The 24,316-nt window shown below is 43.1% G+C and overlaps 3 protein-coding genes across 3 annotated transcripts; 1 reads left to right on the top strand and 2 right to left on the bottom strand.

Annotated features, from left to right (window-relative positions):
• Positions 1-10,359: 10,359 nt before the first annotated feature.
• Positions 10,360-11,165, bottom strand: LOC134452084 (cytochrome c oxidase assembly factor 4 homolog, mitochondrial). The gene is made up of 2 exons (XM_063202457.1): positions 11,054-11,165; positions 10,360-10,944 (listed from the first exon to the last, which is right to left on the bottom strand). The coding sequence occupies exon 2, from the start codon at positions 10,933-10,935 to the stop codon at positions 10,690-10,692; it is 246 nt and encodes an 81-aa protein (XP_063058527.1). The 5' UTR covers positions 10,936-10,944; positions 11,054-11,165; the 3' UTR covers positions 10,360-10,689.
• A 268-nt stretch (positions 11,166-11,433) lies between these two features.
• Positions 11,434-19,535, bottom strand: kctd7 (potassium channel tetramerization domain containing 7). Its single transcript, XM_063202456.1, has 5 exons — positions 18,880-19,535; positions 16,765-16,937; positions 16,062-16,240; positions 14,474-14,661; positions 11,434-13,993 (listed from the first exon to the last, which is right to left on the bottom strand). Exons 1-5 carry the CDS (start codon positions 19,171-19,173, stop codon positions 13,805-13,807), a joined length of 1,023 nt encoding a protein of 340 aa, XP_063058526.1. The 5' UTR covers positions 19,174-19,535; the 3' UTR covers positions 11,434-13,804.
• A 1,935-nt stretch (positions 19,536-21,470) lies between these two features.
• LOC134452082 (uncharacterized) lies at positions 21,471-23,975 on the top strand. The gene has a single exon (XM_063202455.1). The coding sequence runs from the start codon at positions 21,579-21,581 to the stop codon at positions 22,683-22,685; it is 1,107 nt and encodes a 368-aa protein (XP_063058525.1). The 5' UTR covers positions 21,471-21,578; the 3' UTR covers positions 22,686-23,975.
• The last annotated feature ends 341 nt before the right edge of the window (positions 23,976-24,316 follow it).

Raw genomic sequence — 24,316 nt, 5'->3', positions numbered from 1 at the left:
CCTCTACATCCTGGATTTTCAACCAATGGTCTGCGGGTCACTGTTGGTCCGTGGCAGTATTACTGGTGGTTTGTAGCTTGCTACTTACTACAAATAGATATATATTTTTTAAATGAGATGAAAACCAACACAGAGGGCCGCTGACTACTCTTTTGTCTGAATGGTGGGCCCTGAACCAGAACCAGTTGAAAACCCCTGCTCTACATCACTGCACTTTCCTTCTACTGATGCAATGGAAAAACATAGCTAATTAGCGCCAGTCAGACGTTTTTGTTTTCAAATCGCAAAAGAGAACTCTTCACTCTGTAACAAACAACTCACATAACAAGACATGTTTACTTGGGCCTCTGTTTTGTGCCTGTTGCCCAGTTTAACTTCTCTCTTGGTGAGGAGGGGTGGATGACTGGGTTCCCGGAGGTCCACCCACCATGTTAAGAGAGCTCTGGATATTTTGCCAGGGCCCTCGGGGAGTTAATTAGCCTAAGTGCCACCTGCCGCGGCGTGATGGGGGAGATGATTGCCGTCATGACAAACAAAGACTGTTGTCACCTCGGCCCTGTGGGACGTGCCACAGAGACAAAGGGATATGGTGTCATGAGGATAACTGTGTGGAACTGGCAACAACTCTGGCAGCTGATGTAAACTGTTCAATCAAAAAAGTGCAGCTGTCTGGCCCTGCCGTGGCCTAATGGTGGGGCACTGGGTTACAACTCCGGCGACTCGCGTTCAATTCTGGCCCGGGTTGCTTGCCGATCCTTCTCTGTCTCTCTCTCCCAACTCATTTCCTGTCACTCCTCCACTGTCCTGTCAAAAATAGAGGCAAAAAAGCCCTAAAAATATATATTAACAAAGTGCAGTTGTCTAACCTTAGGCCTCAAGAGCATGGGCCTGCCATAGGATAATGGTAGTTACCTTCGCCAGAAGGTCATGTTTTGCCCGCCGTGTATTTATTTATTTATTTATTTATTTATTTATTTGTGAATATGTCTGTTTGTTTGTTTGTACTTCGCATAACTCAGTCAGAACTGAGCCGATTTTTATGAAATTTAGTGGGATGATTGGGCATGACCCAAGGAACAATCGATTAGTTTTTGGGAGTGATTGGGTCAAAGGTCAAAGGTCACGAAAAGGTCAAAAACGTAAATTCAGCCGATTTTTATGACATTTAGTGGGATGATTGGTCATGACCCAAGGAACAATCGATTACTTTTTGGGAGTGATTGGGTCAAAGGTCAAGGTCAAGGTGACGAAAAGGTCAAAAACGTAAATTACGCCGATTTTCATGACATTTACTGGGATGATTGGTCATGACCCAAGGAACAATCGATTACTTTTTGGGAGTGATTGGGTCAAAGCTCAAGGTCAAGGTCACGAAAAGGTCAAAAACGTTTTTCTTTGCCAAGCACTATATGCCAGAACAACGTGTGCATGCTGAATTGAATAAGAGGTCAAGACTGGGCCAAAAATGTAATATTACGATATTCTGGTCCAATTTAAATGAAACTAACACCAACATTTGGAGAATGTTATGCCCCACACTCTGAAGATGGCCAGAAAAAAATAAGTGGCGTAGGCGAAGGTTTGCGCTCTACCGAGTGCCCATTCTAGTTTTTCAATGGTACACCACTATGTCAAACATTATACAGTAGACAGGGCCAAATTGATTAATTTCAAATTGATCAACGGTTGTTGTGCTATGCTTGAGACAGCACACAAATATTTTGTGTGAGGGAGACATTGACATAAATTCTTTCTTCTGTGGTTCTGGAAATACTGTACATTAATGATTCATTACATTCATCCTGTTGTTTATTGATACTATTGGGCATTTGTGTGTGTGTTTGTGTGTGTGTGTGTGTGTGTGTGTGTGTGTGTGTGTGTGTGTGTGTGTGTGTGTGTGTGTGTGTGTGTGTGTGTGAGTGAATGCAAAACATTTTGAGTCAAATGTATAGTTTTACAATATATATAGTATATTGTGATTATTGACTGATTGTTTTACATGAACTTACATGTTTTAGTATATATACTATATTACATTGATTCATACTACAATAGTTTTCAGCACATCTGATGTGAAGTTGCACAGCAGGTGAGATGACCAGATGTGAATTTAGGGAGCCGAAGTGGCTTTATTTACAGTTACATATTTACAGGGTATTGGATACAGTCCCTGGAGCATTGTGGGGTTAGGTGTCTTGCTCACCGGCACTTCAGCCATGGATGGCGGTGTAGGAAATGGTAAGGAGGGATACAAACGTACAACCCTCTGATCTTAACCCCTTAGCGCAGCACTATGGCTCTCTGTAATGTCATAGCAATGTTGTTATGAAGTAGTTAGGCATTTTCAGCAAGTGAATAGGGTCGCCGGCGACCCCTGCTGCAGTAAGAGGCTACGACCACCTGTCTAACCATTAATCCATGGCTGCCCCATTGTGCCATCAACCAGGTAAGGTTCTAAACAAGCTCTGAGCGATACACCAAAGAGCCAGGCTTAGTAGCATGGGAGCAGTCAGCATAGGAGCAGATGCTTCTGGGGCCAAACACCACTACAAGAGCCACGCTCAAATGATGGTTAGGCCTCAAAGGCGGATTTTCCATTAGGCAAACATTACATTACATTACATTGCATTTGGCAGACGCTTTATAACCAAAGCGACTTTCAAAAGAGGACATAATCAAGCCAACATCACAAGCAAATACAAAGTACACAGGAAATATACAGAACAACAAGTGCAGTTGCATAGAGGGGTTAGGTTTTTTTAGGTTTTAAAAAAAATGTTTAGAAAGAGTAAATAAAGAGTACACACACAACACATACACACACACCACACACACACACACACAAACTAAACATCATGTCAAGAGTCTGCCCTGTGGCTAGGCCAGCTCAAGCATTAGTCTAGTAGATACTGTCAAAAGAGGAAGGTCTTTAGTTGTTTCTTGAAGGCTGCAAGAGATGTACTTGTGCCTCTGAATTGTATGTCTATAGTATATAATAACTTTTGAGGTCCCCATGTTTATAATTCGCAGAGGGCCCCAAAATGGCTAGCTCTGCCCCTGTTAGACCTACACCACACTGTCTTCCCCGTTGGGAAGTGGACCCATACACCTCACACACTCAAGCCTGTCCCTCACATAAGTCCCACCATATTTCTCCCATCCAAGATGCCCCACAATCATATCCTTCACCTGTCATTGGGGCCCCTTAGCCTGACTGACGCCAGACTATCTCACAAGTGAAATACGTAATCTAGGAACCATCTATTCATTTTCTTGTAGGGGAAGTCAATCTAAACTATTTAAACGGCAGTACTATCGACTGCTTAAAGCTAGTTTTGCATCTGCTGTCAGGATGGTTGTAAACCAACTGCAAGCTTCCGCTTGTCTAATAATGTGTCTTGTGCTCTCTCCTCTTTTTCTGCTTGGTTTCCCAAAATCAGGCAAAGATTTCAGCGAGGGACTCCACACCTTCAGATTGGAACGAGTGCACTAGGCAGCAGATACATTCCCAGGTTATGAGTCCCTCACACCAGATTATTTACTGTATGATTGTCTGATGTCCTCACAACAAGCCATCCTAAAGGAAAGGGCATGGAACTGTCCTGCCTGGATAAGACACCTGGCCACCTGGCCTCGGGTTACCAAAGTGGGCATCTGAATGCTTCAAATCCGGCCTTAGGATACCAAATTGGACATCTGAATGCTTCGAATCCGGCCTTAGGATACCAAATTTGGGATCTGAATGCTTCGAACTCAGCCTCGGGACATCAAATTTGGGATCTGAATGCTTCACCACAAAAAAAAACGCTCACTAACATAACAGAATCCACCTACAACTCTATAAAAGTGAGTGGGTCCGAGCACATTCACAACCCTAGTAGGGAGGACTGCTCTGTCACAGCTTCCGAAGTATTAGCATCTATCATTAAGCAGAAGGCCACCTAAAGTTGTGAATGCACGACTGTGGATATAGAGTATGTGTGTGGTTTCATATAACAGTAATGATGCTGTAGGCAGCCTCAAGGCCTGGGTACACTGCAGTCCCAGCAGTATGGTGATTTAATAACGGCCCTGAGTTAGTACTCAGGGGACTAATGGCTGTGTGGGAATCATACCAGTCTGGGGAGAGCTATACAGTATTAATAAACAGCTGTAAAGGAAACACACTTTAAGCTCAAATGCATGGGGACGTGTGGGAATTATTATTATTATTTTAGATTGTCTTCATTGATTTCAGTTGGCTACTCTATATTGTGATGTTTTATGTTACAACTTGTCACTTTGAATGTACTGTATGAGTGGTTCATGATAAATATTGTGAGTCTTCCATCATCCAGTTAGTGTCCACAGAGTTGAACTCTGTTCACCTTTGGTAACAGAGTTAAACATAAACAAAGACTGTGGCACAGAGTGCTCTGAAATCTTCAACCCAGAATGATAAAACCCTTACAGCAAGACTACCCCAGATGCATCTTTTGTTTTCAAATGGCAGACTTTGCGAAAGGTCTTTGCTTATTTCATCAGTGGCCAAGTGGTTAGGGAGTTGGACTTGAGTTCAGAGGGTTGCAGGTTTCAATCCCACAGCATCAGTGACCTTGAGCAAAACACTTGACCCCAGATTACCTTGAAACGTTCATGTTATTGTTATTCATCATTTTCATTAATTTACACTGGCTGACATATGACTTGGACTTGACTTGGACTCTAATCTTTTTGGACTTAACTAGTCCAGGTCTTGGACTCTACAAAGGTGGACTTGACTGTAGCTCTGTAAACCCTGTAGCTCTGTGGTGACTCAGTTGGTAGAGGAGTCTGTTGCAAGTTCAGGCCCTGCTCTGTCTGACCCCATTGATATGTGTCCTTGAGCAAGATAGTTAACCGGGAATTGCTCCTGGTGAAAGCATGGTACCTGTATGGGTTTCATTCATTCACATTGTTTCCCTGTCTGTGCATTATTAAGTATTAAACAATTCTTATTTTAAACAATTTACATTTAGTTGCAATAAACTGTAATAAATATACAATTCACATAAAGCTCAACAAGTCAATAAGACAACATTACGTAATCTCCTTCTCTGCTGCTGGTGGACAGTTTGTTGTTGTCACATATTATCCCATGTTGCCAGTCATGTCAAAACTCCCCTTAATTGCCATTTTAATGAGTCTCTTTGTTGACGTTTTGTTTCTTCTTCCGCCTCCGAGGAGACCAAGAGGAAGATGGGAGTACTGATGCCAGGGGGAACAGGTAACAACTCCAGCAGCTGATGTAAACTGTTCAATCAAAAAAGTGCAGCTGTCTAACTTCAGACCTCAAGAATATGGGCCTGTCATTCTGCCCTACAAAGTCAAAGTGCAGTGACTACATATTTTTGTCAAAAATGAGTTTAGAGAGAAATGGGCTTCATAAGTTAACACCTCCTTTATTTTGTGACAAATCCTTATGATCCAAATGTGTCCCATTCAAGATATACTCCTATGTCAAATTTGCAGTAACTATATCCTACCTAATACCAATGCTTTTAAGCCATTTTATATATTACATTGTTCCATAGTACAATAGTTTTCTGCACATCTGATGTGAAGTTGAGTCAACACAGCACTTTCACCTGCAGTAGTAGGCTAGTGAGATGACCAGATGTGAATTTAGAGAGCCAAAGCGGCTTACATATTTACAGGGTATTGGTTACAGTCCCTGGAGCATTGTGGGGTGTAACCAATACCCTGTAAGTATGTAAGCTCAACAGCACTTCAGCCATGGATGGAGGTGTATGGAGAGGTAAGGGTGGGATGCAAACCCACAACCCTCTGGTCTTAGAGATCCACCTAAGTTGTGAGTGCATGGCTGTGGGCATAATGTGTGTGGTTTCATATTACAAGTTCAGAGGAGTAGATGTGTGCACATCCCACCCGATGGGCCAGGTGCAGGACAATGAGAGTAAATCCAAGTGAAAAGAGAAGTCCGCGACACTGCTTGTCTATTGTGTATTTAATCGAGCAACGTTTCGACCTTCAGGTCTTCATCAGGCAAAGTGTCGACTTTGCCTGATGAAGACCTGAAGGTTGAAACGTTGCTCGATTAAATACACAATAGACAAGCAGTGTCACGGACTTCTCTTTTCACTTTGTTTCATATTACAGTAATGATGCTGTAGGCAGCCTCAAGGCCTGGGTACACTGCAGTCCCAGCAGTATGGTGATTTAATAACGGCCCTGAGTTAGTACTCAGGGGACTAATGGCTGTGTGGGAATCATACCAGTCTGGGGAGAGCTATACAGTATTAATAAACACCCTTAAAGGAAAACACTTTAAGCTCAAATGCAGGACATGAGGGAATTATTATTATTATTTTAGATTGTGTTAATTGATTTCAGATAGGCTACTCTATATTGTAATGTTTTATCCGGTTAGAGTCCACAGAGTTGAACTCTGTTCACCTTTGGTAAAATATCGGTAGTTAAACATAAGCTAAGACTGTGGCACAGAGTACTCTGAAATCTTCGGCCCAAAATGATAAAACCTTACTGCAAGACAACCCAGATGCCTCTTTTGTTTTCAAATGACAGCCCCTTCTTCATCAGATATCTGTCGGTTTGGAAGTAGGACACTGTTGTCCAGTGGTTAGGGAGTTAGACTTGAGTTCAGAGGGTTGCAGGTTCAAATCCCACCCATTACCTCTCCCCATCTTGTCCCACTGCTTTAGTCCCATTGAGCAAGGCACCTGGCCACAAATTGAGTTGGGGACAACCAATACCCTGTCCCTAGAATGACTGTAACTTGGTTTGGATAAAAATGTCAGCAAAGTGTGGAAACCGGGGCCGGTGGTGGCCCAGTTAGTAGAGGAGCCTGGTCAGAAATTTTAAATTCATGTCCTGCTCTGACCCCCATTGATGTGTCCATGAGCAAGATACTTAACCCAAAAATGCTCCTGGTGGTACCCTGCGTGGAAGCTACGGCCACCAGTGTGTGAATGGGTGAATGTGAGATGTAAAGCACTTTGAGTGTTCGAAGGGATGGACAAATGCAATATAAATGCAGTCCATTTATCATAAATGCAATCCATTTAAACAAAACAAAATGAATAACACTGATACACATCGATGTTTTTCATTCTTCTGAGTGCATAGTAGGTACTGTATGTAAAAAGACATCACTGTATGGGTTTCATTCATGCACATTGTTTCCCTTTCTGTGTATCGTCAATGTTAATTGTTAAAACAATGTACACTTAGTTGTAATAAACTCTAAAATACCATTCACATGTGAATCTTCAACAAGTGAATAAGACAACATTACGTAATCTCCTTCTCTGCTGTTGGCAGACAGTTTGTTGTTGTCACATATTATCCCATGTTGCCAGTCATGTCAAAACTCCCCTTAATTGCCATTTTAATGAGTCTCTTTGTTGACATTTTGTTTCTGATGGGAGTACTGATGCCTGAGAGAATACTGTCACTTATAACAAGGTTAACATGGCATCACACCCTCCTCTTGTTGTAAACATGATAGAAAACAAGAATTGTCAGGACAGCTTAAACCTTTTCTCCCAAAGGGGATGCTGCTATGTATCTTGGGGTTTCTCAAAACTTTTCTCAAAACAGTGGCAAATCACCTTTGTTCCAAGTGACGAGATAAATGACGTATTTGAGCAGCACTGTAAAAACACAACCCCAGATTTATTTGTCTTTTTTAAAACTATGATTTAACTAAATAGATGTGTACTTCCACATTCAATTGTGTCAATATAATATAATAGAATAATATTATAGCTGCCAAATGGGTTTTTAGCTTCATTACTCAGACCAGAATAAAACAAAAACAGGTACAACTGAATTAATCTCTGAAGTTTAGGCCTACACTGCATTTACTGAACTGTAAAATCATAGATTTGGGGTTTTGTTCTGTTTTATTTTTAAGAATTTTAAGTCAATCCCATTTTATCACATTCTGTACATTTAGCATGACACTCTTTCAGGAAAGGTTGAAGGCCTCCTGTCTTGCCGTTTCAGTCATTTAGTGGACATGCATGTCTGAATCATTGCCACTTGTAGCCTGACACACAAAAACAGACACAAAGACACACATACAATGGCCCTGGACTTTTTTTGTATTTGTTAATATTTTGTTGGAACGCTCCAGTCTTCATTATGGCTCAATCTGACTTTGTCAGATTAATGTGTGTTTATATGCAGTTCAGCATTCGTAATATACAAGATACAAGATAATTATTGTCATGGACTCATAAATTCAAGAATAAAGCAAAGAAAAGTAAGAAACTTACTCTGGCGACGGCACAAAGCCTTCTCCAACACATCTGTGTGGCCAATTCATATGTTAAAATGATGTGCTAATGTGAGCCAGAGGACTCATGCAGGCTAGACAGCAGAAGACAATCCTGAGTCTGAACCAAAACACTTTTTGAAATAATAATGAAAAAACAAACAAACAGTAATGACATTTCATTTTTGCAAACAAACTCAAGTCTGAAATCAGACACTAAGCCTGAATACTATCTGTCCTGATCATGCCCATTTTTCATCTTACGGCATGTCCTCCGTACCATTAGGAGAGAAAGAAAATCATTTGATGGAACAACCTGACCATTCAGTATATTTAAGTAGTCCTAGTCACTAGTCAGCTGACATCATTCTTTGAGCACAAACTGCTGCTGAACCTTGATTAACTACACACACCGACCCCAAGTTCAGATGGCCACCTTCCAGAGCAGTTTTGTACTTTGAACCTTGACCTTGAACACTCTTGACATTGTTTACTGCAACAGTAAATAAATTGTCCTATTTCAGACTAAAGTCATAGGCTACTCCGATCTGTTCACAATAGAGTTCTTCAGCGTTGACGTCAACTTGTATGCGGCGTTTGGACTTCCGGTTCTATGGCGATTTTTTTACATTGCAACACGCCATAGAGATTCAGGTTTGGCAAAAATATAAGTTGCACGCCAACAACGAACATTAGCGTGTCCCCGCATCCCTTTCTCATTAGTGGAACGGATCGTATCATCATGTTGGTGTATTCACATGTTAAATCATGACGATTATAATTCAATATTGCTAACCCCTTTCTGATCATTAAAACTTCCGAACTACATACTTTCCTTTGGTTGCCATGGGTACAACCTTCCGCACGTCCATGACGTTAGATACAGGCGCCGCTTCTGTAGTTGCCAAAAGTTTCCGGGTTTAGCATATGGACGCAACATCGTATTTATGTCGAAGTTTGACACAAAATGATCAACCATGTCATACCTACAGCCTATTTTTAACACCCTCGACAGTTTGCGGGGGTTCGCTAAGCGTGTGCTTGCACTCGGAGCTTATTTGAAACTGGCCCCTATTCATTCCCAATGGAGGCCGAAAGCCGATACGAACCAGGAGGTCCTTAAATGCTAACACGAAAGACTACAATCTACTACATGCTTCCGCGTTACTGAAGAACTCTATAGGTGCCGCATAGAAGCCTTTAGGCCAGGTAGGCCTTGGATACATTCCAATATGCGTCCTTGCGTCCTCCACTCCTGGCCCCTCCTCCGTGGAGAAAACAATAAAGTTTCCCCGCGGTCAGCCTAGCCAAAACATTTTTTGGGGGACTATTCTACATTCACCATCCAGTTTGCAAATGAGAAAATTACTCATGACATATCACTTCCTGGTACGAGGCCACAAGCACAAGTGGAAGATGCAAGGTCGCATATTGGAACTAGAGTAGGCCTAGAGTCCCCAGTTATTTTCCCCCAAGGGCCAAATTATGTAGGGTAAATGAGGCTTAGGGCCGAACAAATCATCCAACCGTATGGCCACAGATGGCACACGATTTCATTTTCATTTGTTGCAACCTCATGGCAGGCCAAATGTTTGCCATTCTTGGGCCAGATCTGGCCCTCGGGTCAGCATTTGGAGACCACTGGCCTATAGTCAGGGCCGGATTAGGATGGCCGGCTCCTAGACTACAGGTTGCTGTGGGGCCTACCAAAAGGCAAATTTCGTAACAAATGTACATACAGTGTTATGATTACAAGCTAGGAATGCAAGATAACATGCCTACCAACTGTAATCAACACAACAGATGCATTTTCCAATATTGCATCTTGTTATAATGCTGCAATTTTTCACTTTAGGCATATCAGGCGCCCCCTGGCAGGTTGGGGCCCCTAGGCTGCAGCCATATCTAGCTTGTACAATAGTCCGCCCTGTCTAGTTTAACACAAAACCCATTTTTTGAAATGTAGGCCCTATCCCAAAGACTGTTTGCATGTCAACCTGGCTCTCGAACCATTGAGCATAGGCCTAAAAGTCTTTGGCAAGGACCACAAAATAAGCTGTTCCAATCATTGATATTTAAAATCTGAGATCTTGAAAGCAGACCAACCATTAGCAGGCTAGAGTGTTCACTTTTATTGGGGACAGCAAAGAAATACTATTTCTACAAGTTTCTCCTATATTTATTTACACATGGGAGAAGCAAAACATGATGCCTATTTGCAGGTGTATTATTTCCATCATTGTATGAATCACAGAAGGTCCACATATTCTTGGTTATGTCTTCCATTATTTTGAATCGTTCTGACAAGTCGGATGATGTGCAGCAGTAAAATATATGTCTTCAGTTCAGAGGAAAAAGTATGAGAGTCCTGGAAGTTATTGACGGTTCTGGGAGCTGAGAGCTGCAACCCACTATGAGGTCTCTGTGCTTTGACTTTGAGTCTTCCGAAGTTGTTCCATCCGTGCTGTCTGGAAGGACATCATGCACTGTTTAAAGGTCTGCACTTCGGACTGACATTTGCGCCAGTCTTGTTTTTCGGCCATGCATTCTTGAACGGCGTAGTGAAGCTCGGCGCAGCCCGTCTTAGAAATCATTTTGTCCACAGGGTCATCTTCGTCTTCGCTCCTACTGCGATCATGTGGTGAAGGGGATGCCATTTTATCCCACTGCATATAAGACACAAAGCAGCAGGTTAGATAGTTGGTCTGATAATTAGCCCCTCACAGCACACAAATCATTTGATATCCTCTAGTTTCACCATATTCCCTCACTTACCAAAACGTTTCCTCATAAACCACGACTGTCTCCCATATCCTTTCGTAACGACTGTCCGGAATTATTTCAATGAAGGACACGGGTGCAACGCCGTATTATGTCCGACTGGAGATGTAAACAATGCCGGTGCTGCCCTCTGCTGCTGACTCCTGGGTAAATGCACCTCTTGTGAACTTAATTCTCTCTCTCTCTCTCTCTCTCTCTCTCTCTCTCTCTCTCTCTCTCTCTCTCTCTCTCTCTCTCTCTCTCTCTCTCTCTCTCACACACACACACACACACACACACACACACACACACACACACACACACACACACACACACACACACCTAGGCTGGGTGTGAGTGTTTGGGAAAATATTTGAAAAGCAAGACTTCACAGACAAATAAGTTTTATTAATACAGTCAAACTATATTTTTTGTTATAAAAACTGCAAAATATACACCTTCTTGTTAGGATACAGGATTACAGCATTACAACAAATTACGCAATTAGTACCACTAAGGCATTCTTGCACACCAAGGGATCCTCTCAAATGTTCCACGACTACTAGTCACTAAAAGAAGGAAACCCATCCTTAATAGGAGTTAGGCCACAACAGACATTCAGCAATGTGCCGGCATGAGATGACACTGTGAGGACAAACTGGTAAACATAACACCCTCACAAAACAGAAGATTAGAGAGAAGCAGGTCAAATATTTTCCATACGACTGTAATGTATTTATTTTTTTAATTAGACACCTTAATTATTTCTGCATAGGGAGCTGTGAGAACTAAAGCTAAATTGCTATCAGGCTGAAGAAAATTAAGTCAAACAGAGCTTGCATAGCCCTTTTTATGGAGGATAGAAATGTTCAAAATCTCTGAAAATTACCATGGACAATCATTTGGAATCCATTATTGTAAAGATTTGACCCCTTAAGAAACAATATAGCAATAATATAATAGTAATTAACAGTCTACTGAAAGTTTCGCTTCAGTATTTTGCATCAGACAGGATATTCCCTTTGTGCAACTATGACTGGCTACATAACATTAATGATGAAAACAGCGCAATGGAAATGGTGATCATTTGCTTTCTCAATACTTAGAGAACAAATAACGACAAAAAAGTGACTCAATTGATAATGACTACTGTAGAGCTTTCACTACATTTATACACATCAAAAGAACATGATTGTAGCACACAACGTATAAAAAAGTGAGATTATTAAATGTCATTGTGAAAATACCAAAACAATTTGTACAAATGAAAACAATGCAATAAATAAAAACACTGATGATTAAACTGAACATTAGCATTTATGGAAAAAATACATTCAACTTTTACACAATTATATAGAATTCATATTGAAAACTGATGTAGTGGAGTGGTACACTGAAAATTGAAAGCTCCTTGTAGGGAAATGATCCCAACAATCCCATTTTTGTTCTATATAGTTCAGAGGTAGAATTCAGGGATTGATGAAATTCCACTTCTGCTATCCAAAGACACATTTTATCTAAAAGCCCTCATTATTATTTTTAATAGTAGTTTTTTTAAATTAATACAGGTGTGTGTGTGTTTTCCCTGACATGGGTCTGGCGTGAATCATCATAAAAGTAAGAGTATGCACATCAGACCTCTGAGGCCAGGTGCAGGACAAAGGCGCGTCTGATAGTGGAAAGAGTAGAAGTCTGCACACTGTAGCTCCGCTTTGAAAATTTCTTCAGGTCCTACCCTGTTGGGTCGAAACGTTGTATGCGGAGCTACAGTTTGCGGACTTGTACTCTTTCCACTATCTGACGTGAATCATACCATAAAGCCTTTCACTGCATTGAGAACATCGATAGACTGTGCAGAGCCATGTTTAGCAAATGCACTGTGGTCAGTCATGTGAACCAAGATCAAGATTAAGAAGAACAAGTTGCAGAAACATAAAAGGTGCACAGACGCAAGCAATTTAGCCAGTTTGGTTGATTGCATCCAGTTAAGAGAGAACAACTTCTTCACTCATTTTTAGTAGACAGTACAGTACAGACATGTATCGGCTTTGTGAGTAGCAGATAAAACAACACCAGATCACGATCATAGACTCCTAGATGTCCTTTGTAGTCCACAAAAAACATGAGCAAATACAAACAGCCAATCTAAAAGTCAAAACAAAAAAACGCAGGTCCCAATGAAACTGAAGAGGGTTTTATACAGGGTTCTGAACATGACATAACCAATGTCCTAGCTCCCTATTGGAAATAAAAAGCTTCTGCTATTGCAATAAAAAAAAGACTATATGATGAGGAGACACAAACCGAACAGCCAGCTCCTCTTCTTAAAGCATAGTGCTACTAGAATTCTTTTCTCAAGAGTCCAGTAAGTCTTTGAAACCCTGATGATGTCCTGTTCACAGAGGCACAGAGGGGTAAAAGCCTCTACCTTCCTTAGGACGATGGTGCGTCCCATTCACTGTTGTTTTCCCCCAAAGAAACGGAGGCAGGAAGTGATGTGACCTCTTCTTTCCCCTTAGATACCTCACCATCTATGTCAGAGCAAGGCAGAGTGACACCACAGTTCCTTCGCTGCCAAATGGCAAAGGTGCTGGAACTCGTTTTTTCTCTGCATTTCTAGTGGACGTGACCTCAGACTCCAAGCTGAATGGGGCGCACTAAAAAGACCTCGACATTGTGCCCTCTTCACGACCCACCATCACGCACCAACCCTTCCTTCCCCTCTTCACTCCACTGTCCTCTCCCCTCCGCTCCACTCCACTCGGCTCACCACCAGGTGATCTTGAACTCGTAGATAGGCCTCTTGCAGTAGTAGTGGTTGATGAGGTGCTTGTCGCAGACGCCGATGCACTGCTGGTCCACGGTGATGCCGCGCTCCGCCAGATCGCTGACGATGCAGTGCAGCAGGTCATACACGTCCGCCACAGCCTCCCAGGGCCCGAACGACACGTCCACCTTGTGGAGTTAGGATGACCAAGAATGGAAGAAGAGGTAGGATGGTTATGTATGTTTAATGAAGACAGAATGTCATTTTCTCCATCCACATGTATGCAAATACATTCTTTCCAATATGCGGACTCCCATCCTCGGTATGTGCTTGTGGCCTTGTGTTTTGCTAATTTCCCTGCTGTTAGCCTAGCCACAACAACTTTTGGCGGACTATTCTTCATTCACCATCCCGATTACAAATGAGAAAATGACATTAGACTTCGCTGATAGAAGAATAGAAGACGTCAGTGATGCCATCACGAGGCCACAAGCAGGCAAGTGAGCAAAGGAGGACGGGGGGTCCGCAAATTAAAAAGAACCCATAACATGGCTATGCCATCTACTTCCTGTCTATAGTAATTTCCTGTGTAATAATTACTCCTACTGCATTAGTCATAGCGACCCCTAGTGGTATGAAGTGTAATAGTCATTATGAGCACAACACACCTCGCAGTGGTGCTCAAAGAGCTTAGCCTCGCTCTCTGTGCGCTCGAAGCGTAGCGAGTTGAAGAGCGGCCGCTCGTACGGCGTGATGGGCATCTCCTCCTTGTACACGCACACCTTCAGCTTGGCGAAGCGCGCCTTCCGCTGCATGGCGCGCAGCTTGGCGATCTCCATGATGCGCTCCAGATTATCTGTGGGGCGAGGAGGAGGGATCACCATGTGTTACATACAGCCAGGGCTGTAAAATTTACCTTTTACCTTTTCCACAATGCCATTTAAAAAAGCTGATAAGTGCCTGCAGACCAAGTAACAAAGTCAGATTCAACCTACATTTTCATATGTTTGTTTAGACCAGTGTTTCTCAACCTTTTTTGAACAAAGCCCCCCTTGACCTCACCATAAGCCTGACAATGCCCCCCTTAGCATTAAAAAGTTAAATGGACTAATGCCCCCCAAATGGCAACTAAGCTTAAGCACTGCCCTCTCTCAGCTTTATCCTTTTCACCGCCCCCCTAGAGCTCCCCAGCGCCCCCCTGGGGGGCTGTACCGCCCCTGTTGAGAAAGACTAGTTTAGACCATAGGCAGGCACGAGACATTGTCTGGGGTGGTGGGCCTGCATCCATCCACTTGTAAATCAGCCTTTATGCTGTAAATTAAGATGACTTTCAACTGGCTGTTCAACTGACTGGCGGACTAGAAACATTTTCAACCCCGATCTAGAATTGTATATTTTGCATCCAGAACGTTTCTTTCGTTTGAGAATCAGGGGTGTCACACATAAGGCCTGGAGGCCGGATGCTGCACGCCAGATGGCTCAATCTGGCCCAAGGCTTGTAGAGAAAAAAAAATGCTCCTGATATAACCGCTGCCATCCACCTCAAGATGATTGACCAGCGATGTGATTCCAATATGAAGCAGAAATTTGCCATCTTTCGCAATTATATTACTGATCCAGCCAAATCAAATCAGATCAAATGTGGCGCCTTAATTGGAATGGGTTTGACACCCCAGTTGTGAATGACTAGGAGGGCCGTTCATTACATCTAGTCTTCCCTGTGCAAGACTCAGGCCTTGGCTACATGTATGCAGTTTTTTGTATCTGCTTACCTGCATGTGAATACATTAAATGACCATTGTGGCAGATGCATTCTGTTTATTAAAGGTCCAAATGGATGGATTTACAAGAACCCATGTACATGTAAACAGGGTCTCAGTGTGATGTGGATGGAAAAAAACACCATTGTGACAGGGACGTTTTAGAAAACTAGGGAGCTAGAATTCGCTTGTATATAAAAGTTCCAAACAGATACATTTACACTTGTAATGTATGGTTCGGTTTGCTGTTCCATGTTTTGAATCAAGAATGGTCAAATACATAAATTAATAAATTAATTAATTCATTCATTTATTCATTCATTCATTCATTCATTCATTCATTCACTCATTCATTCGTTCATTTGTTCATTAGTCCATTCATAAATTAATGAATGAATTCATTCACTCATTCTTTCATTTGTTTGTTCATTCACTCACTCACTCACTCACTCATTCATTCATTCATCCAACAGGGTGTGAATGTTCTGGTTCTGACCTCTGTAGTAAGGCAGGAGGTCGAGGAAGGCCTGGCGGACCTTCTCCCCGGTGAGGGGCTGGGTGTCCTCCAGGCTCTCCAGCAGCGGCCCGATGGCGTAGTACTGGGCCTCGCGATGTACCGCGCGCACGCGATCCCTTTTGGGCAGCTCACCCTCCCGCAGGAAGTTCAGGATGTCCCTGCAATCAAATATACAGTATACGTTCATGAAGACAGAAGAATAACTCTGAAGAGGATGTTGTAAACAATTGAAACGTTAGTTAAATGTTTGCTGCCTAAAACTTGGGTCCCAATTCATACTTTTTAAACTAAAACTTAAACATAAGCTGTATAGTCACACACACACACACACACACACACACACACACACACACACACACACACACACACACACACACACACACACACACACACACACACACACACACACACACACACACACACACACAAGCACACACACACACACACACACACACACATTTGGAAAAGGCAGTAATTGGCAATGCTGAGTCATGTTGATGTTTTTTTGTGCTTCACAAAGTTGCATAGTGTGGCTTTAAAATGTGATATGTAATACCATTTAACATTGACTTGAAATGTATTGTATTTCTCTATTAAATAATATGGATTGAATTGATTGATTTCTGCATGGTGCACAAAATAATGGAATGTCTCTCTCTCTCCCTCTCTCTCTCCCTCTCACCCAAAGTATTTCCCGTCACGGTCGATGAAGAAGCGCCCCTCTGCGTCTCGTGGGATGTGGTGTCGTCCGCTGAACATGGCGGCCAGCATGGTGTCGTCGTAGCGCCGCAGGGTGGACAGGCGCGTGGTGAAGTGGGTGCCGCCCACATTCAGCGGGATCACCTCTGGAAACTGCTGCTCAGTGGAACAGAGGCATGAAGAAAACTTCTTAGAATACAATGTCTTTTATTGTCACTATTTACAACTCACACTATACACATTCACAATGACATTGAATGCTCACTCACTTCAGTGCAGCCATTAAGGAATAACCTGATCAACAAAGTGGAGTACTGGTATTTACAAGGTATAAACAGTTAGCTATTTATAGGTATGTAAAATCTGCACTGCACAAAAGAACTACTACTTAAGACACTCAACCTCTGTTATAGGTTTATTGTATCATGTTATAGGGTTGTCATCATTATTATAGGATATTTATTATGGTCACATGGGAGTGGGCATCAAACATCATGGGGTCAGAGTGGAAATGTTATGCATCTACTTTTAGAGGGCCCCCGGATTGCTTGTGGCCCTGCCCCTGCATATGAAGTTTAAGAGAGGGCTGGGTAAATCATATAACATTTCACACAGAATCATACTGTATGCATGAAGCCATGACCTGCTCAACTGGCCCTCCTCTGACTTACAAGGGGGTCGGCCCAATAGTCCGACAGCCCATGAGTCAGACAGATGTGCACAGCACTCCGGCTACTGGGGTAGGCTACATGTGGGCACGTCTTTTGAGACAAAAACAAAAATCACGCGCAAAATCATGCCTTTACTGAGGGTTAGGGTTAGGAATTGTTTTGGTTTTGGACATAGCTTTAACTTTTCAGTTAATTTAACGGACGGTTAGGGTTAGGAATTGTTTTGGTTTGGGCATCGTTTTAAAGTGTGTGGTCGGACTGATGGGTTCTGACTAATGGGCTGTTGGACCAATGACATGGAACCCTTACAAGTGGCTACACCAGAGATTCTTTAAGTATATAGAGATATGCCAATGTAATAGGTTTCTATGGGCACCTAACGTGACCAGGTTCCGGTCTGCCTAAAGGGGCGTGTCATAATGCTCCTAGCATTGAATAGAACAGTCCTCAGGTCTGCCTAAGTCTGCCTAAAGGGGGATTTGCCCCCAATAATAGAACCCAGAAACAATGGGCCAATATAACCTCTCTCTCTCTACTCTCTCTGTCTACACTGTGGCTTTATTCCCGAAGAATTACAGTGTTAGGACAATGATGTGGTTTACTATCCTAGGCAAATTGGCAGTACTTATAGTTTCCGTGCAATCTACACATAAATGAATCTCCTGCCTTCAATACATGAATCCCCTCACTTTCAGTCTTCTGACTGCTGTGTACAACATGCTCTCTTTCACGTCCATCCAAAGAGGAAACAAGCAGACCATTCCAAGCTTACTGGAGTGTGTGAGGATGAGTTGTGCATACTGTACGTTATGAGAATTATATTAGACTGTCATAACTAACGGCATGTTCATCCATTTTAAAGAGGAAAGGGTCAAATGTAGCAATTGCAAGCTGCATACGAGGTTTGCTTGAATTGCCCTTCTATGACAAGCATGTCGGTGACTTGAAAGTAGGCCTACCCAGACATTCTTTGGACAAGGCAACTGACATGGCAAAGTGCATAGCAGAAGTGAAGTGGTAGGCCCAAAGAAGGTGGAACCTAATTTCAAAATTTGACATCTCATATCATAAAATCTTGACTCAGTATGGGGCCTAGGCTTATTCATCATTAGACAAGCCGGCCTAAATACAAGCCTTCCAAAACACGATTAAACCAGGTTAATCCCTCAAGGTAGCTAATGTGACAGGTCCTGTGGCGTGAGCCAATTACAACGGGATGCCTTGTGGCCTTCTAAACCAATGAGATTCACCTACAAGGACTGACACTATTGCTTCAACCAATGGAAGTGCATCTGTTGCCTATGGAAACCAAAACGTTACTTTACGGAAATAAACGATAGGCCTACTGTGAAACTAAAATAGCTTTGCATGTGAACTCAGAAACAGTAGCCTATCATCTCTGGCTTTGACACGTCGGGCCCGCTTACCTCCTGTGCTGAGCTGAAAGTGCGAAGAGATTTTCCCAGGGTTAGAGTCGGGGCGGATTTGGGTGATTTTCTGTATTCATCATCCGCACACTCTGCGCTCGACATAGCATCCCCTTGATCATCAGTGTCGCTCGCTGGAGAAAATACCACCATCACTCTTGGTTGGGGGACCGCTCTCCCCTCCTGAGCATACCGTCTTACCCGAGATGCAGCCATGGGAAGCGGGCTTGGTGCCCTAAAGGAGGGCGCGGGTGGTTCTCCGTTGGATGTTTCTCCAGACCCATTCTGCTGCATGCACACAGTCAGACACCACGTCTTCCTATGTCCGATAATAAAACTCAGATCGAACGAAACCAGTCGAGATGACAATGTAGCCCCCTGTTCTTGTTTGTGTTCTGTACTCTGAGGGTGGGCGTTGACAGTTGTCAGATGAACGGTGCACGAACGACACTGCCTCTAAGCCGCGGGGACTGTCGCACATAAGCTCATTGAAATGTAGCAAAACAACAGACTGCTTGACAGTGATGCGAAGGTGTTGTTTCTCGTTCTGTACAGTAAACGCCCAGCATTGCAAACACACACGTCGTAGTTGGTGCTGTGTGTAGGCTAGCAATCTCTTCCGCTGCTAAGCCACGGTCTACTCCCAGGACAAGGCGAAGATATGAGCGAGGGGTAAATCTTCTAATAGATGAGCTGATAATAATGTTTCTTTGCAGAGAATTACAAGGGCTCTGCAACTTTTTCACGACAACTCATTCGGCATAGGGCTACCTGCTATTGCATTATTATTATTATTATTATTATTATTATTATTATTATTATTATTGTTGTTATTATTATCATTATTATTATTTTTATTGTTGTTGTTGTTATTGTTGTTGTTACTAGGCTACTACTACAGTACACTATTTATTGTATGTGTATTTTTTTATTTTATTGTATTGTTGATGTGTGTATTGTAATGTGTCCAATGTGGGCCCTGAGCCGGTAATGAAGTTTATATACTACTACGCTCTACTGCAACACCACCTAGACTCACATATTTGTGACAAGTAGCTAATGACATGGTAATTACAGTATTTCAGCATTATACTCTAGGTTTACGGTTCATGATTGGGGTTGTCATCACTACCCCATCTCTAGGGTTGTGGGTGCGTGTGACGGAGGTCATCTTGCACCTGTTCACCCCCCTCGGGGATCGAACGTGCGACCTCGTCAACTACAACGATTCGGCAATGGGAGACACAGTACGATACCGCTGGGCCAAGAGACTAGTCTCTCGGCCCAACGGCACGAGACTGTATGAGGCTATCGGAGGGAGGTTTACCAACGTTCCAAGCCAACTCTGTGCTAGTTAGCCTCCGTTACACTCTCCCCCTTAAACCTCCCTCCCATCCCGGGTCAGCGGCACCACTGTGACGGAGGTCATCTTGCACCTGTTCACCCCCCTCGGGGATCGAACGTGCGACCTCGTCAACTACAACGATTCGGCAATGGGAGACACAGTACGATACCGCTGGGCCAAGAGACTAGTCTCTCGGCCCAACGGCACGAGACTGTATGAGGCTATCGGAGGGAGGTTTACCAACGTTCCAAGCCAACTCTGTGCTAGTTAACCTCCGTTACATGCGGTCTGACTGTCACGGCAATCAGCCTACCTCTGGTGAGGCATTCAGTTTGGTAGCACTCCTGTAGGCCCGAATTGAGCCCTGGAAGTGCACACTCTCTTCTAAATGTGATGAGGCGGGGTGGCTTCTTTACCATATGAGGCCTTCGGATGCATGCAGCACCCAGCTGCCATTAGGGGACCTTAGGATGAATAACACTGGTGCGTGGGACCCCAGCATGGATTGTGGGGCAGCTTGAAAGGGAAAAGTATAGTGGAAATTTTAATAGGGACAGGATAATTCCATGGGCCCCTGAGCCAGACAACAACAAAAGAACCCAATGCATGGATTCATCAGGTTCGAAAAGATGTGGGTGTGTTAACTGGGGATGTAGAGAGTTTTTGTTGGGGGGTGTCACCCTGAGAAAATGTGAAAATACCTGAAAGTGCAATTTTATTACAATATGAGAACATAAATATACGTAGACCAGGCTAATGAAATGGGTTTTTTTTTTTTTAGGCTTGGGCTTCAGGGCCCGTTAGCTCTTGGGCAGTAGGCCTAAGCTGTCCTTGAATATGAGGAGGGGCATTCTTGTACAGTCTCAAGGGAAGGTACAGCAGTCCACCATGGAGTGACATGAGTGTGCTCAGACTGTTATCAATGTTGTGGTCAGAAACCCAGCCTGAGGCCAGCAGGCCAGAGAGCCTAGTGCAAAAGCTTTACTTTTGCAACATAATTGTGATTACAAAATAATTGGAACGGCCTTGCCATCGCATTTTTTCAGGTCAGCCTCAATCAATACAGAGATAATGTGACTGTATCTAGTGATAAGTCGAATACTGTTTGGCTGTCAAATATGTTGTGTAGCAGCGCAACAGGAAATCTGGTCTAAAACGCACGCCTACTGCTCGCACGTGCACGATTACGTGATTTTTATGTCGTCACAATTCAGAACGACCTATCGGAACACGGTATGGATGGACTGCCTAGTGATTGGCTATGGCTTCCGCGGACCTTCAATGACTGACTCTTCTAATTGGACGATATTGAAGTTACCGGAAGTGAACAGCAGGTTTCGGCAAAATAACCACTATGGCGGAGGTCAGAATGGTAATGGGGAGAAAGGTGTATAAAATTCTAAAATCAGGCAGTTCACATTCTCTCCCCGATTCGATTTGCATGGTCGGACAAAGTAGGACTTTGGGCACAGTGTCGAATGCTCTAACACTGCGGGAAATCGAGGAGGTAACCCCAACAGCTCGGATATTCAACAAGGAGGCACCGTGGCCCACTACCACCACATCACAAGAGCACGGCTCCGATGTCGAAGTGGATATCCTCAGGGATAGCAACAGTGGATTTGTGTTTTGGAAGCGGTCGGGGATATGTGTATCAGAGGATAAAGGAAAGTGCTTAAGCTGCAGAGGCAAACTATTGCCTTACGATCCATCTGTGAAGAGAAATACTCGTGGATGCAATGGAGTGACCATTTGGTGGAATCCTGGAACCATACATCAGAAAATACACATCTTCCGAAGCAGGCGGGATCTGACGAGGGCCTTCTGTACGCTTAGAAATGGTGCAGGCAAAATTGGGGTCATCAGTCCACCGTTGGTGTTGAGAAGATGCTTCAGCAACACTGGCTATGACGATGGGCCCCTGTTCCAAAACAAAGCGGCCTATTACGAAATCCTCGACGTACCAAAATCAGCAACACAAGCTCAGGTAAAGACGGCCTACTACAAGCAGTCCTTCATCTACCATCCAGATAAAAATGCAGGAAGCGAACACGCCAGTCGTAAATTTGCACAGATTAGCGAGGCGTATAACGTCCTGGGGAATAAACATCTACGGAGGAGATATGACCGCGGTATCCTGACACAGTCGGATCTGCAGGGTGCGAGCCGCCCTTCATCCAGGGAGTCGGCGACAAGTGGTCCTGTTCAGCAGAAACGGCCCCAGAGTGCCGTCGGAGGCGTCGATAGCAAAAAGATTTATGACTTTGACCAGTTCATCAAGTCACACTATAGCGAGCAACTCCAGCGAGAGAGAGAGTTCCGGGCACGCAAGGAGGAGTATGTGAAGAATAAAGAAGCGGGTGTTCAGGGGAGGGAGCTTGGCAAGCGGGCAGAAGTGTACGTGGGGATGCTTGTAGCGTTGGCAATGGCTCTCTTCCTCAGTGTCAGCTCTCCGAAATAGCATTGTTCCTGAACTCAAGGCCTGTATCATTGTAGTCCTGTTTCACCTGATATCGGACACGTTTGGTTTACCTCGAGGGACACAGTGATGACGCAGAGAGATGAGCCCATGTAGGCCTTCTCCTTTCTGCCTGTATCTTCTGTAAATTGTGAATTATTTATTTCTAAAAACGAGCTTCTGAAGTCATAAAGGCATTTGACAGAAGATGCCTGTACCATCGCATCATTGTCATTTGACTGTGTTCAATAACTATTTTATTTCAATGGCTTATGCTGTAAAGGGAACGGCAGCAGTATTTTTCTGGGCAGCTGTGATGTGAAACTGCATACAAAAGGGTGGAGTGCAGGAGTGATGTTTTGGCCTCTGGTCCCTTCCGTCTTGAGCTGTGATCTGGGCTGCGTTTCCCAAAAATCTTAAGTAGTACAAGTGCCTCGTACTCATACATCAGAAATAGGTCTCACATCATTACTAAAAGTTAATACATCAAATATTTTACCTCGCACATGCACATTGTGCAGGCATTTTAATTGTATGTGTGAGAGAGAAAAAAACATTTTATGTAGGCCTATTCAATTATTGTATGCATAAACTTCTAGTGATGTGATAAATTGCCGGGGGGGGGGGGGGTCATACTTAAGTACTTCTTAGGCTTAAGTACTATTTAAGAGTTTTTGGAGAACGCAGCCCTGGTCAATAGGGAATCGTCGAAAAGCACGCACACACACTTAAACTACTTTATGATAAAGTCAAAATGTGCCTTAGCTCCTACAGTAGCCTAACAGGAGTAAACAATTAACAACTCAATAATAACGATCCAATAAATATGCTTAGGGTGATAACACGGTAATGCGCCCTGTTATTACTTTACAGACCTACTGTATAATAAGAATAGGATAGACATTAACACACTGGTAGATTTCTCACTGTAAAATGCCTGGTTCTACCCCACTCAATACTCTGTTCACTTGGTCTGTTCTTTAGTATTGTGCAATAAGTTACCTCATGCAAGCATTTGTATATGATGACTTGACCCCAAAGCCAATGCTTGCTGTATTTTACAGTAACTTAACTTGTCAGAAGTAAGAATTATTGAGTATCTGGTGGAATGTTATCCTCAAGTTGGGATTGGTAATGTTAGTGCCATGAGAGAAAAATGTCAACCTTGTGACTCGTCTCTGTAATATAAAGATCACCCAAAGCAAATTATTATTATTATTACTTTGGTTTTCCCACACAAAGGGAAACACACCATGGCGAATAATAAAAGCATTGGTTGACCATGAGCATTTACATGTTTTTTCCCCCTTGTTTGTTTTGTGCATTTCCCAATCCTGGTTTAACTACAGCTTAAAGTAATGCCGACCCCAGGCCTGGGCCATGTGTCCTTGTAGATGTGGGCCTGTATCATTTTAGAATTTAAGATAATATAGAATTGTCATAAGAATTGATATTTAAACATGAGAGGAAAAAAAACAAAGTTACTCATCAAAGTTACTTACTTTGTCAATCATGAGGTACTGAAAGGTCCCTCACTTTCAGTTGCTGTTATAGTATGTATCAAAGATAATGTATGAAATGTGTAAAGAGTTAACTTAACACAATGATGGGGAGAAAGTGCTTGATTTGCACGT

Source organism: Engraulis encrasicolus, chromosome 7 (genome assembly GCF_034702125.1).
Source record: "Engraulis encrasicolus isolate BLACKSEA-1 chromosome 7, IST_EnEncr_1.0, whole genome shotgun sequence".
In the NCBI taxonomy this organism is placed as follows: Eukaryota; Metazoa; Chordata; class Actinopteri; order Clupeiformes; family Engraulidae; genus Engraulis; species Engraulis encrasicolus.
The sequence above is the reverse complement of the archived record's forward strand: the minus strand, read 5'-3'. Positions and strand labels throughout refer to the sequence as shown.